This window comes from Acinonyx jubatus, chromosome E2, assembly GCF_027475565.1.
Source record: "Acinonyx jubatus isolate Ajub_Pintada_27869175 chromosome E2, VMU_Ajub_asm_v1.0, whole genome shotgun sequence".
Taxonomy (NCBI): Eukaryota; Metazoa; Chordata; class Mammalia; order Carnivora; family Felidae; genus Acinonyx; species Acinonyx jubatus.
The window spans coordinates 1,735,928-1,750,025 of record NC_069396.1 but is presented as its reverse complement, the minus strand read 5'-3'; the positions used below and the strand labels follow the sequence as shown (position 1 = coordinate 1,750,025).

The 14,098-nt window shown below is 53.5% G+C and overlaps 1 protein-coding gene across 12 annotated transcripts in view; it reads left to right on the top strand.

Moving 5' to 3' along the window:
• Nucleotides 1-14,098, top strand: part of BANP (BTG3 associated nuclear protein) — a 249,276-nt gene that overhangs the window by 106,033 nt on the left and 129,145 nt on the right. For 9 of the 12 annotated variants that reach the window (XM_053210470.1, XM_053210463.1, XM_053210472.1 and 6 more), the window contains one exon: nt 984-1,127. In XM_053210470.1, the coding sequence (XP_053066445.1) occupies nt 984-1,127 (144 nt within the window). Of the gene's footprint in view, nt 1-983; nt 1,128-5,040; nt 5,680-14,098 lie in introns of those variants that run through there. The other 3 variants (XM_027076389.2, XM_027076386.2, XM_027076391.2) reach the window with 1 other exon arrangement.

Genomic DNA, 14,098 nt, shown 5'->3' with positions numbered 1-14,098 from the left:
GAGGCACGGTCATTCCCGCCCTGCTGTGGACCACCGGCAAGCATCCGTGATCCCGTGGACGCATCGTTTGAAGGGGGGTGGGATACGACCCCGGGTATAAACACACACGGTTCACGGCAGCTCCCTCGTGAATGCAAAGCCACGGATGCCCTCACCCCTACCTCCCCGTCTGGCCTGCGGGGCAGCGAGGCGGTGGCCCACCTGCCCAGCTGTTGGGGGGGGGGGGTGGGAATTGGGCCTGGGGGTGGGGTCGCTCACAAGTGGTGGGGTCACCCAGAGCCCATCCCCCGGGGCCTCATCTGCCCCCTCCTGTCGGCACGGCCCGCAGTGGGTGTCCCGGGGACTCGGGGTCTCCCGTCCCCCGGGGGGTTCCCCTCCATCAGCGTCTCGGACCTCCCTCCTGATGGCAGCTCCTCACCCTGAGCCCTTCTCTGCACCGCCCACAGCTGTGGGGTCCCTGACTCAGGCACGTCTCCGCTTTGCTTCATAACTGCGGGCATCCGCTGCCCGGTTTCTTTGTGTGCCTGGCTCTTGAGTACTCTGGGGGCTTCCGGCGGATGTGGGTCGAGGATGTGCCGCCGTTTTCTGTCCCCTCCAGGCTGCCTTCAGGTTCTGCCCCCAAGAACCTCAAAGAGCAGTGGTTTCTGGGAGGTGTCCGGGGCTCCTGCCTCTGTCCCATGTCCCTCTGCCTCCTTGCCCCTCTCGCGGCACCCTCGGCCCCGTCCCTGAGCTCATTCGTGTCCAGTGTGTGGGTGCTTGAGGGGGTCACTTGCACGCGTTGCACAAGTCGGTCACGCCACGCACGCTCAATGCTCACACTCGCGCCATACAGGCGCTGGGTTGCCGGTCGGATGTCATTCCAGGGTCATTCACGAGACAGACGGGCCCCGCGGTGTGGTCCTGGGCCCGTCCCCCGTGGTTCACGTGGTCACGGCGGAGTGGCACCGGTGTCCGTGCTGACGGGGTCTGCTTTGTCTCTCCAGGTGCTGCAGGGGGCCCAGCTGATAGCTGTGGCCTCTTCCGACCCTGCTGCCGCGGGGGTGGACGGCTCACCTCTCCAGGGCAGCGACATCCAGGTCCAGTACGTCCAGCTGGCTCCGGTGACTGACCACACCGCTGCAGCTCAGGTGGGTCCCACCCCTCATGGAAGCACACACCCTGTCTGGATAGGTCCCGGGGCTTCTGCAGCTCTGAGCACAGCCTGGGCGTTTCTCCTTCCGATGTCCCCCCCGCGAGCAAGGTCCATTGTCAAGGAAAGGCACGTGACTTGGACACGGGCACTGACGTGGGCGGTAGTTTTTGTAAGTGCCCGAAGCAATGAAGGTGAGGGCTTGGTTCCCGGCCCACGTGCTGCCAGGTGTTCATCTGTAAGATCAGGGGCCAGCGTCCGGTTGTGCCTCTTGACCTCACGGGGCCAGCTCCCAGGGACTGCAGGACGAGAGGGTCCCTGTTTACCAAGGTCTCGCTGCTGCTCTGAGAGTGGTAGGGCCCAGAGGTCAGCACTCGTGCAGACAACAGGCTCTGCCTTTGTGGCCTTTGTGGCTTGGCCTTGACCCTTTCCCAGGGGCGGGTTGTGGGTCCTTGTCCCCAGTGGCTCTTCTCTGTGGCACAAATGCAGGATGGTGCTTCACTCGGTCCTGAGGGACCCCGTCTGGCCTGGTTTCCAGCCTCCCGCCTGGGCGCCTCCTGCGTGGCAGCCAAAGGCCTCGCTGGGAGCCACACGGGCATTGGGGCCCAGGGTTCCCTCCGCTCAGTTTGTGCGTACTCCACGCACCGTCTGATGGGCTGAGTGCTGGCTCCCCGGCCCCCACCTCCCGTCCCAGAAACCACTCGTCTCCGCGCTCTCCTAGAAGCACAGGAAACGGTCTGGACACGTCCCGAGATGTCAGATAAGGGGGCTGCTGCTTGGGGATTTGACACGTTTATAGAGCTGCCCCCTGGTGAGTGCGCTTGGCCGGATGAACACCGTGAACGACCTCTCCTCGGATCTCCTGGGTCTGGGGAGCCAGGCCCGGGCCCCCCACGCTAGGGCCAAGAGCCCGCTGGAGGCCCCCTCGAGGGGACGGCATGCTCTCGATCCGATGGGGCGACTGTGTGTTTGTGAGAGTAACCTAGGATGGGTCCCCGGACCGCGGGGGTCGCTGACACAAAGCTCAGGCCGCGGGTGGCCTGTGTTCTGAAACCTCGCGGGCCTTCCTGCCGAGCCCAGGCCGAGATCACCTCTGACGCAGGACTCCCGTCTGCCCCGAGCGTTGGCCGGTCGGCTCCTGCTGGCCTTCTCGTACACCCTGCCATCCTCTGGGCCGCTCCTGTACTCCTGCATCCCGGCACTGAGGAGCGGTGTGTGTCTCGATGCCACGGGCCTCTGACGCGCGGAACCGAGGCCCCGGATTTCCACGCAGCCCTCTCCCCTCTCACGCTCCGCTCGGGCCCCGTGCCGGTGCTGTGCGTGTGCTCAGCTCTCGGCAGGAAGGCAAATTCTTCTCTGCTTTCCTTGCGGCCCCGTGAGGTGGTTGCCGAGGAATGGAGTTCAGTGGAGCCAGCCAGGGTGCTCGGGGTGACCTCGTGACCGGGTGGCCGGCTGGGTAGACCAGGCGCTCTCGGGAGACTTCAGTTTTTTACCTCCTAATGCGCGGCGAGGCCCCAGCTGGCAAACGCGGTTCCTGGAGAGGGCGCCGCCTCTCCGCCTCTCGGTTCCCACCACCCACCAGGCCACCCCGGCCACTCCCACGTGAGGGGCCACCGCAGCCCAGTGTGGCTTTCGTGCAGCGGTGGCCGCAGTGGCCCACCCCGCCCTGGACGTGAACCGAGAAGGTTGGGCGTGACCGGGAGCCCACGGCGTTGGGGGATGAGGTGGCGTTCTCTCTGGCTGGCCCATCTCGGTGGTTTGAGCGTTAACTTGTCCTGGAAGAGAGAGCCCCCTGCGGGCCCGCCTTGTCCCACGCCGGGTGGCTCGTGTGATGCCCCGTGTGGCCGTAAGCGGGGTCATTGCACGAAGGTGGTTCTCCTCCCCGCTGCCCAGCAGCTGCAGAAGGGTCACACGGCGTGCGCCGCAGACCGGGGATGCCGTGTGCCGAGCTGTCTCACGGGCCCGGGTCCACGGTCATTTGACACGTTTCAGGGTGGAGGAAGGCCGTGTCCATCTTCGCCCTTTGCCGCCCTGGGCTTCCTGTCTGTGTTCTTGGTCCACATTCCTGCCCGGCCGGTCTCAGGACCCACTTAGCGTGTGTGTATAAGAACAGGCCAGAGAATGAGGCTGGCACCCACTGGGGTGTTTTCCCTGTAGCAGAACCCACTCGGCATGGGCTTGAATAGTCAGTGGGTCACACGGCAGCAGGGTGGCCCCAGGCCCGGCCCCCCATGCATGTCCCCGGAGCCCGCTGCTCCTGTCCCCTCACCTTCCGTGGCCCCGCTGGTGCCTCACACAGACGCGACCACGTCTGCAGAGGGAAAGGGCTCCTGTTTCTTCATCAGCACCAAGGCCTCCACTCCTGTAGGTTTCCTCTCGGTTCGGGTTTGCCCATCAGAACGGGGTCGCATACCCGGACTCGCTCCTGGAAGAGATGAGAGTCCCCCAGGAGCCCCCCAGGGGCTGTAAGAGCCGTCAAGCTGCTGAGAGGATGGGCTTCTCTTGGGCAGGAGGCCAGGGCACTGGCCCCGTGGAGCAGCCAGTAGGAAGGGCAGTGAGTGCCTGTGCCCAGGCAGGTGCCCGAGTTCTCACCTTTGTGGGTGCCCAGGGCTCCCCGCTGCCTCCGTCCCCTCAAACGTCTCGAAAGTTCTGACTCGTCTGCTTGGAGCTCTTTCTCTACGTTTCCTGCCCGAGACACAGGTCTGGTGCTGCGTTTTGAGAACACAGGAGAAGGGAGGGGTCCTCATCAGAGCGGGGGTGTCCCTGAATCCCAGGCAGGTCCCCACCTCATCTGTGCTCTGCCTTCTGTTTGCCTGGGTCCAAAGCTGCCTTTCTGGTTTTTCAAGGGTGGGGAAGCACTCTCGCTCCCACAGGGGCCTCTCTGCCCGGCCTGTAACCCACCCTGCCTCCTCTGCCTGCAGCCGCCAACACGGCTGAGTCCACTTTCCCAGAAATTTCCCAGAGATGTGTGGTGGCCTCCGCTGTGCCTCGCAGGTTCGTGCTCTGGCCGTTCTTGCCCGCCCTCAGTCCTGGGCTCCGTGGGCCGTGGGGCTCATGCCTGCGCCACGTCCTTCCACTGCAAGGGCCCCTCCCCGCTTTCAGGACGCACCGCGTGCAATGTCATTTGATATTCAGATTTCAAAACTGAAGCGTTAGTCTGTGGTAAGAGCTGCAGGGGGCTCCTGCCCGCCAGCATCCGTGGCTGTCTGCCTCTTTCTTCCTTCACACCCCCATGCCTGGCCTCTGCAACCAAGTTTCCTGCCAGGGCAGCCGGAAACCCACCTCTGAGGGTCCGATCTTTGTGACGTTGCCTTTGGCCAACGGCGTAGGGGAGCCTGAAGGAAAAACCCAGTTATTCTCTGTTTCGGGGCTTGTTCGGGATGATTGAGCTGGATGATTGGTGACTTACTCCAAGTCGTATTTTTCCCTTTATCTTAAAACTGTGAATATGCACTTCAGGTCCTTTTAATATCTGTAGATCATTGATTAGAACTTCTCTCGTTAAGGAGAGAAAGGTGACTGCCCCTGAAACGTTTTCTGGAACGTTGGAGCAGTTTTTATAAGAAGGCAAAATGGTGACCGAAATTCTAGGTAAATGGGACGGGTTAAGTACTCTAAAGGCATTCCCCAGTGATGCGCAGGGGTGGGACCGGGAAATTAGCACAGAACCTCGTTGGGCCACAGAGCACGTGTGGGGAGGGTCGGTGGGTAAAGAGGGGCCACGGCCCCTGGGAGGGTCTTCTCCCAGAGCGGTGAACCTATGACTCTTGGCCCTCTCTAGCCCTGTTGTGTGTGTTTGTTCCATGCGCGAGAGCCATTGGTGTTCTGTGACCTGTGAGTGACCTGGATGTGACCCGGGCTTGCATTGGTGGGTACTTTTATAGAAAGCCCTCCTCTCTCCCCTCTTGCAGACGGCTGAGACCCTGCAGCCCACCCTGCAGCCTGAAATGCAGCTTGAGCATGGAGCGATCCAGATCCAGTAGGCGGGCCGGGCCACCCACCCACAACAGAACCTAAGACAGAGCCGCTGCCGTGCTCAGCGCTGGCCCCGGCCAGCCACCCTGTTCTCCACGCGCCCTGGTCCCATGGCTTTGCACGGAGGTGACTGCACATGCTCTGTTCGAGTGCATCTGAAAGCCTCACCCGCCGGGGAGAGTGTCCCAATGCATACAAGGTGACAGTAACGGCCGCTGCCCCTGCCGGAAGACCCTTACTTTTTGTCCCACTGTCGGCGTCTAGAGAAGAGTGGGGAAGCACAGCGTGCGTTGCATCGAGTACGTGCGGAAAATCAAGAACTACGATATTTTTCTCCGTTCAAACAGCTTTTTTAATTTGCTATGGTGTTTATAACAAAAAAGAAAATTGAAAAAAAAAGTGGAGTAGCAGAAGCCTTTTGCTGTGTGCTCTGTTCAGTGTAACGAAAATAGGTATTTGCAGAAGACAACTAACGATTTTGATGGAAATATTGCTTACCTACTTTTCTAGGGGGAAGTGCTCTCAAAACTGTTAATTATGCATTTCTAATGAAATAAAATGTATTTATGACCACAGCAGCTTTGTATCATTTCCTCTTGAGAGGTGGTTCACCCTGAGGCTGGCCTCATTCCTGGCGGGTGCTTGGGAAGTCACCCGATCGGCCCTTTCCGCCGTGCTGACGCTGGAGGCAGGGTCCTTGTCAAAGAAAGGGTCGTGGCTGTTACTTGCAGTCCGGTGTAATGGGGCCCGGGAATGGCTTCCCCAGATGCCAAGCACCGCGCCATTGCACGCCCCCTCTCGAACACGGGTGCCCCTCGGGACAGCGTGAGCCTGTCTCGGTATTGGGGGAGTTTCCGCAGGCAGACTGTGCTGGTGAATGACACGGGCCTCTCCCAGCTGTACGGAGTTACAGCTCTGGGGATCCTTAGGGAAACTCACACCCAAAGAAGCATGCATTAGTGTCTATATTTTAAGAAGAAAGATAGTTCCAAAACCGAAGTCCCAGAGGTGCTTCGCATGACGTGTCCCCGGCAGTGTCTGGGCCGCTCGGTCCCCTCTGTTCTGGCAGTTACCCTGGCGGCTCCGGGAGATTCCCACCAGGAAGTTGTGTTCACCTACTCGGGCGCGCTCCAAGTTGTCATCTCAAACAGTTGGTATCTCCCACACCACCCCGTTGGGGGTTGCTGCGCCGGGTAGTTTAGACCAGCACCTGCTAAGGGGTGAAGGCGGGCTCAGGCAGCAGCTCCCGGGAGCGGGGCGGTGCCTCCGCGTGCCACGCCTCCATCCACCCTCCAGGGAGGAGCAGAGCACCGTGGGGGTGAGGACAGTCCCTGGGAGGGGCCATCCTCCCGCAGATGGGAACGGGAGAGAGGACCGGCTCCACAAGGCTGGAGGAAGATCCCGTTCATGCGTCTGCAATCCCGGAAGGAGGTTATGGGAGAAAGATGACGTTTACGGGATTCCGGACACAGAGCAGATCCCAAGGAGAAGTAAAAGGAAGCTAATGCTTGCATGCCCACACATGGTTAAAGGCAGAGCTCACTCTGAAAGCAGCCGGAGAGAAAGGACATCCCCCCGCGGTGGGGTGGCTCCCAGCAGCAGCACGGGCCACCTCTCCACGCCCACTGAAGTCGGGAGCACAGGCACTGTCAGCAGGGCACTGAGAGAAAGAACTTCTCGACGCCAAATTGAGCGTTCACTAAAACTGAATGTCGTTCAGGGATACTGGGGACAGTCGCCATCGGTCCCGGCGTGTCCGTGCAGGGGTACGGCGTTCGTACACCCAAGAGAATTGAAAGCACACGGCCACACGTAAAAACATGTTCACAAATGGTCGCCGTGGTGTCATTGCTCACGGCCCAACAGTGGAGACAGCCACGTGTCTCTCGGCAGATGAGTGGGTAAGCTGAATGTGACCTGGCCACACACAAAATGAATTTTATTTGGCCATAAAAAGGAATGAGGGTCGGACATGGGTTATAACACAGGCGAGCCTCAAAAACATCCTCCTGAGTGAAAGAAGCCAGACACAGTAGGCCACACATCACAGGACCTCGTTTCTGTGAACCGTTTCGAACAGGCCAGTCAGTAGAGGCAGCAGAAGCAGATCACTGGGTGCAGGGGCCGCGGAGGGGAGAGATGGGCAGTGACTGCTCGTGGGGGCGGGCTTTTGTGTGGGGTGATGAGAAGGTTTTGGAATTCAGTGGTGATGTTGGCCCAGCTCTGTAAATACACCAAAAGTCACTGAAATATACACGTAAAAGGGTGAAATTATTGGCGTATCAATTATATCTCAAAGCCATTAAAGAATTGGATGGCATTTCAAAAACCTCTCATAAACAAAATGAAGGTATTACCTACAGATGATCCCTCCCATAAAGGAAATTGCAAGGAATTTTCTTCAAGAGCAAGAATGTAGATCCAGGAGGAGGCACAAACGGTAATAAACACAGATAATGTCTAAGTGCCCTGCCTAAAACCGTCTGACATTGAAATTTTCAAACACGATAAAATACTGGAGAAAATTGCCTTGTAAGTTGGGACAGGCAGGAAGGAGCTAAACTTTTAAAGCCCCTTTTTATTGCCCTGGAGACAAAGCATCAAGATCCTGTACGGTTTTAAGATGCTAGGCTTAATATCCTTGACAAACATTTAAGAAACGCAGTATAGAGGAAGTGTTAGGCGTGGGATATCTGACCAACGTGCTGAAGAAACTCAGCCGAGCTGACGGCAGAGCGCTGCGTCCAGCGGTCGAAGAGTGCGCAGTCTGCCCGTGTGCCAGACCATAAAGAAGGTCTCTACAGACCGCCCAGGACTGAGATCCTGCCGCCTGCAATTCTCTGACCACGTGGGATTAAGTTAAAAGTTAATGAGAGGAAAGGAGTATGTGTGCAAAGGTTTGCAGATTAAGTAATGTGCTTTTAAAATCACCCGTGGGTCACATAAATGGAAATCGGTATTTTTAATTACCAATTAAAAATGGCAGGTTGACATGTCAAAACTTGTGCAACACGTTGAGAATTGTGAGTTGGTTTAGAAAAGGTTTATATTTCCTTCTGATACGTTCCCAGAACTGGGGCTCCTGGGCCCTACAATCATTTCTTTTCTACGTTCTTGAGGAACCTCCGTACTGTTTTCCTGAGCGGCGGCACCACTTTGCGGTCCCACCCGCAGAGCACAAGGGCTCCCTTTTCTCCACACCCTCGTCAGCGTTCTCTCTCGTCTTTTTGGCGATGGCCGTGTTGACAGCTGTGGTTTTGGTTTGCGTTTCCCTGTTGTCCAGCGAGCATGAGGGTCTTTCCATGTGCCTGTGGACCTTTTGTAGATCTTCTTTGGAGGAATGTCTGTTCAGGTCCTTTGTCCATTTTTTTAATTGGGTTATCCTTTTTTTTTTTGCTGTCAAATTGTGTGAATTCTTTATGTGTTTTGATACTAACTCCTCATCAGATAACCTGCTTTGCAGATGTTTTTTTCTCATCCTGTAGCTTGTCTTTCCACTTTGTTGGTGATTCCTTAATGCTGGGCGAAAGCTTTTTAGTTGAATGTGGTCCCTGGTCCCACCGGTTATGTTTTATCTCGTCGCCTGTGCTGCGAGCGTCTGTCCAGACCACCGTTTCTGAGACCCGTGTCAAGGAGCTTTGTTCCTGTGTTTCCTTCTAGGAGTTCATGGTTTCAGGTCTTACATTTAAGTCTTTAATTAATTTCAAGTTAGTTTTTGCGAGTGGTGTAAAATGTGGGTCCAGTTTGATTCTTTTGCACGTGAATACCTAATTACCCCAATACCACTTACGGTAGAGGTGGTCTTTTCTCCAGTGAGTATTCTTGCCGCTTTTATTCGACACAGTACTGGCGAGAGCGATTAGAAAACCAGAACCAGCATATGATTCAGCGATTCCATTTATGGGAATATATCCAAGGGAAACAAAAACACTAACTCAAAAAGGTATCTGCACCCCTACGTTCATAGCAGCATTGTTTACAATCATCAAGACCTAGCGGCAACCTAAGTGTCCACGGGTAGACGAATGGGTAAAGAAGATGTGGTATTATGTCCACCGTGGAAATTCATTCTCTTGTAGAAAAAAAGAAACCTACCACTTGCAACAACACGGATGGACCTTGAAGGAATTAGGCTAAGTAAAATGAGTCCGAGAAAGACACCGTATGGTATCACTTGTATGTGGAATCTAAAACAAACGAAAGGCCAAACTCCTAGAAAAAGAGATGAGACTTGTGGTTACCAGGTGGGGGCGGGGAAGGGAGGGGAAACTGGAGGAAGACGGTCAAAAGGTCCAAACTTCCGGCTATAAAGCAAGCGAGTACTAGGGATGTAACGAACAACATGACGACTATAGTTACCACTACTTTACGACATACGCGACAGCTAGGAGAGTAAATCCTGAGAGTTCTGAAATTTGTCCCCTTTTTCTTTTTCTTCTTCTTTTTTTTGTATTTATGTGAGAAGGTGGATGTTAGATGAACCTGTTATGGTAATTCTTCCACGATATATGTAAATCAAGCCATCACGCTGTATGCGTTCAACTTGTATAACGATGTGTGTCTATCAATTATTTTTCAGTAAAGCTGGAAGAAAAAAAAGGAGGCATCTTGCCTTGTTCCTGATCTTAGACGATAAGCTTTCAGCCTTTTACCACTAGGGATGATGTTAGCTCTGGGCTTGTCATACACAGCCTTCATTAGGACGAAGTGTGTTCCTTCTATACCTTATTTGTGGAGACGGTTTTTATCATGAAAGGGCGTTGGAATTTGCCGCATGCCTTTTCTGCGTCTACTGAGGTGATCGTACAGTTTCTATTCTACATTTTATTAGCGAGGTAGGTCATGCTTATTGACTGATGTGTATTGAATCCTCCGCACATCCCAGGAATGACTCCCACTTGATCATGGTGTAGGATCTGCTGGTTCTTGTGTTGAGAATTTTCACATCTACAATCATCGGGCATATCGGCTTATACTTTGCTTGTCTCTTCATCTGGCTTTGATATCAGGGTAATGCTGGCCTTGTAAAATGAGTTTGGGCGTGTCCTCTCAAGTTTTCTGGAAGAGGTTGAGGAGGATTGGCGTAAATTCTTTAAATGTTTGGAAGAATTCATCAGCGTAGCCATCTGGCTTGGGCTTCTCTGCGTTGGGAAGGTTTTGATGACTATTTAATGTCCTTGTTCCTGGTCTGTTCACATTTTATTTCTTCATGATTTAAGAAATAAATCAAGCTGTGGCAAGCCGTATGTTTCTAGGAATGTATCCGTTTCTGCTGGGTCATCTAGTTGGTAGGCACATAATTGCTCATGCTAATCTCCTAGGATCCTTTGCATTTCCAATTTTGTTTGAGTCTCTCTCCTTTCTTCTTAGTCTAGCGAAAGGTTTGTCCGTTTTGTTTATCTTTTCGAAAAAACAGCACCACCCACTGTATGTGCATGTATATATCCTGCCATATCCTTTTAGTGTATTGGGGAACGAATTAACCCTTTTGTTATTGCATAGTTACCTTCTTTGTCTCGTTACAGTTTTGGACTTGAAGTCTTTTTTTTTTTTTTTTTTTTTTTAACGTAAGGATAGCTGCTCCTGCTGTCTTTTATTTTCCACTGGCACGGAATATCTTTTCTGTCCCTTCACTTTGAACCTGTGTGTGTTCTTAAAGCTGAAGCAAGTCTCTTTGTAGACCGCGCGCACTTGAGTCTTCGTTTTTTTTAACCCATTCGTCTAGTCTCTGCCTTTTTGATTGGATAATTTAATCCATATATACTAAAAGTAATTATTCTAAGAATAACTGGTGCCATTTCATTCATAGTTTCCACTGCCTTCTAGCTTCCTTGTTCCTTCCTTCCTCTCTTACTGTCTTCCTTCGTGGAGTGATGATTTTCTGCAGGTGCTGTGCTCTGATGCCATTTCCACCATCTTTTACGTATCTTCTCTGGGGTTTTGCTTTGCTGTTAGCATGAGGCTACCTTAACACTTTATGATAGTCTCTTTAGGGGCGTGTGGGTGGCTCAGTCGGTTGAGTGTCTGACTTCAGCTCAGGTCACGATCTCACGGTCGGTGGGTTCGAGCCCCGCGTCGGGCTCGGTGCTGACGGCTCGGAGCCCGGAGCCTGCTTCGGATTCTCTGTCTCCCTCTCTGTCTGCCCCTCCCGTGCTCACACTCTCTCTTTCTCTCAAAAATAAGTAAAAATGTTAAAAAACATTTTTTAAATAAAAAAGTCTTTTTAAAGCTGATGATCTCAATCACACGAAAAAAATACCCTTTTACATTTTTGATGTCACAGTTCACATGTTTTTATATCGTGTATTCATTGACAAATTAGCGTAGCTATTTTTAATACTTACGTCCTTTAACGCTTATGCTAGTGTTAGTGATGAACGCATCGGCGTACGTGTGTTAGAGTGTTGTGAACTTGACCACGTCCTCACCTGCCTCAGCGTCTTCTGTACGTTGGTCTGTTTTCGTGTCAGTAATCAGCCTCTTTGCATCTCAGTTCTTCTCGCAAGGCAGGCTCGTGGTGAGGCTGCCCCCACATACGTTCTCTGGAATGGCTTTATCCCCCTCGTTTCCGAGCGACACCTCTGCTGGGTGTTGTGGTTGGCAGCTTTTTTCTCTCGGCGTCTTGCGTGCATCAGCCTGCTGGTTTCTGACATCCTTCGTGTCTGCAGACAGCCTGTGTGGGTTCCCTGTGTGCAAGCAATTGTTCTTGTCTGGCTGCTTTTAAAAACCTCTCTTTTCCCTGTGGTTTTGGGGACTCGTGTTATCGTGTATCCTGGGGAAGGTAGCTTGGGGTTGGAATCAGGGGTGGGGGGGTGGGGAGAGGGGCTTGAGCTTCGTGAACTTGTGTTTCTTGAACTGAGCTCTCTGCCCTCCTCTCCTGGGACTCCAGCAACGTGCACACTGTCTGGACGTTCTCCTGTAACTCACGTTGCGTTCCTTCATGCGTTGTCTTTCCCCTTCCTGTTTGTTCCCTTGCGGATGCTTCAAGGGACATGCCTTCTGGTTCGCCGCTGCCTCTTCTCTCTTCCGCCTGCTCCGAGTCTCTGCTGAGTCTTTTAGTCACGGTATTCTTGAGCCTCAAGGTTTCTGGTTTTTATCTATTTTTTATTACTGTTTTGTAAATGATGCTTTTATTTATCTTTGAGAGAGACAGAGACAGAGCGTGAAGGGGAGGGGCAGAGAGAGAGGGAGACACAGAATCCGAGGCGGGCTCCAGGCTCTGTCTGAGCTGTCAGCACAGAGTCTGACGCGGGGCTCGACCCCACGAACTGTGAGATCATGACCTGAGCCGAAGTCGGACGCTGAACCCACGAGCCTCCCAGGTGCTCTGGGGTTTCTGGTTTAAAAAATAAAATGTTTTCTATTTCTTTTCTGGACTCCATTCTTATTTTGTTCACACGTTGTGTCCTAATTTCATTCAGTTGTCTGTGTTTTCTTGTTTATTGCGTTTTTTTTTTTAATTTTTTTTTCAACGTTTTTTATTTATATTTGGGACAGAAAGAGACAGAGCATGAACGGGGGAGGGTCAGAGAGAGAGGGAGACACACAATCGGAAACAGGCTCCAGGCTCTGAGCCGTCAGCCCAGAGCCCAACGCGGGGTCGAACTCACGGACCACGAGATCGTGACCTGGCTGAAGTCAGACGCTTAACCGACTGCGCCACCCAGGCGCCCCTTATTGTGTTTCTTTAAAAGCATTATTCTGAATTCTTTTCAGACATTTCATGGATCTCCCTTTCTTTGGGGCCACTCGTTGTCGTTTTATTGGTTTCCTTTTGAGGTGTCGTGTTTCCTTGATTGTTGTGATCCCGTGGCCTTGTGTTGACATCTCGACGTTTCGAGAAGCGGGCACCCGTTCTGGTCGGTACAGATGGGCTCTGGCAGGGAAGCCTTCACAGGCAGCCCGTCCAGGAACCGCGGTGAGCCGTCTGGCGGGTTGTGGTGGGTGGGCTTGCCGCTGGAGTCCTCGGGTAGGCGGCCTGGTGCCTCGGGGTGCAGGGTCAGGTCTGGACCCTGAGTTCACGGCGGGCCAGCCCTGGAGTCTGTGGGGCACTCGGGCACAGACCAGATGCCCCTGCCCCCGGGAGCACGTCTGTGTCTGTGCCTGTGCTGGGGATGATGCGAAATGGTCTTGTCTGAGCTGCGCTCCACCCGGGCGCTCCGGCCCTTCACCCAGGCTCCTTCACGCTTGCCAAGATGTTCTCCTGTGTGGGTGGGTGGTCAACCTGATGTTTCCGGGAGGGGACGACGCCAGAAGCCCCCGTGCTGATGCCGCTTAGTAGCTCCCGTCTCCGTGGACTCGCACGTACAGCTTAAAGTGTCGTCACAAGGACAACTCCGGGCGCGTGTGACTGCGCTCGGCGGTGTTTCCGGATGCTTAAGAAAGAGAAGCAGTCTGTTACACACTCTTTCACGAAACAGAAGAGGCTTGTGTCCCGTCTTGTTTCATGAGGCAGCATAACCTTGGTGCTAAAACCTGACAAGGACAGGAGGGAGGGAGGGAGGGAGAGGAAGAGAAAGAGAGATGGTTATAGAGCAGTGTTTCTCTTGAAAATCCCAACAGTCGTCAACAAAGGGTGGACGAGCTGGATCTGCTAATATTGAATGGTAACGTATTATGGCCCAGGTGGGTGGGATTCAGGAATGCAGATTTGTATATTTTTTAAAATGCATGTAGTTTACCACATTAACGAGATAAAGCATGATCCTGATAAACTCAGAAAAATCATTTGTACAATTTGATACCTGTTCAAGATTAAGAGGGAAGAGTGCTTTTAGCAAACCAGGAATAGAAAGGAACTTTCTGAATCTAGTCAAATGAGAAATCTGGGACAGACATCCTGCTTAACTGTGAAATGTCGAAAGCTCTGTCCCCGAGATGGATTGAGGCAGGACCGGCTGCTCCACACTGCTGGGGTCCCCACGCTGCAACACTAGCCAGAAAAGGGGATTTAAGGGTGCCGGGCTTGAAAACCCAGAAACAAAACTGCCACCG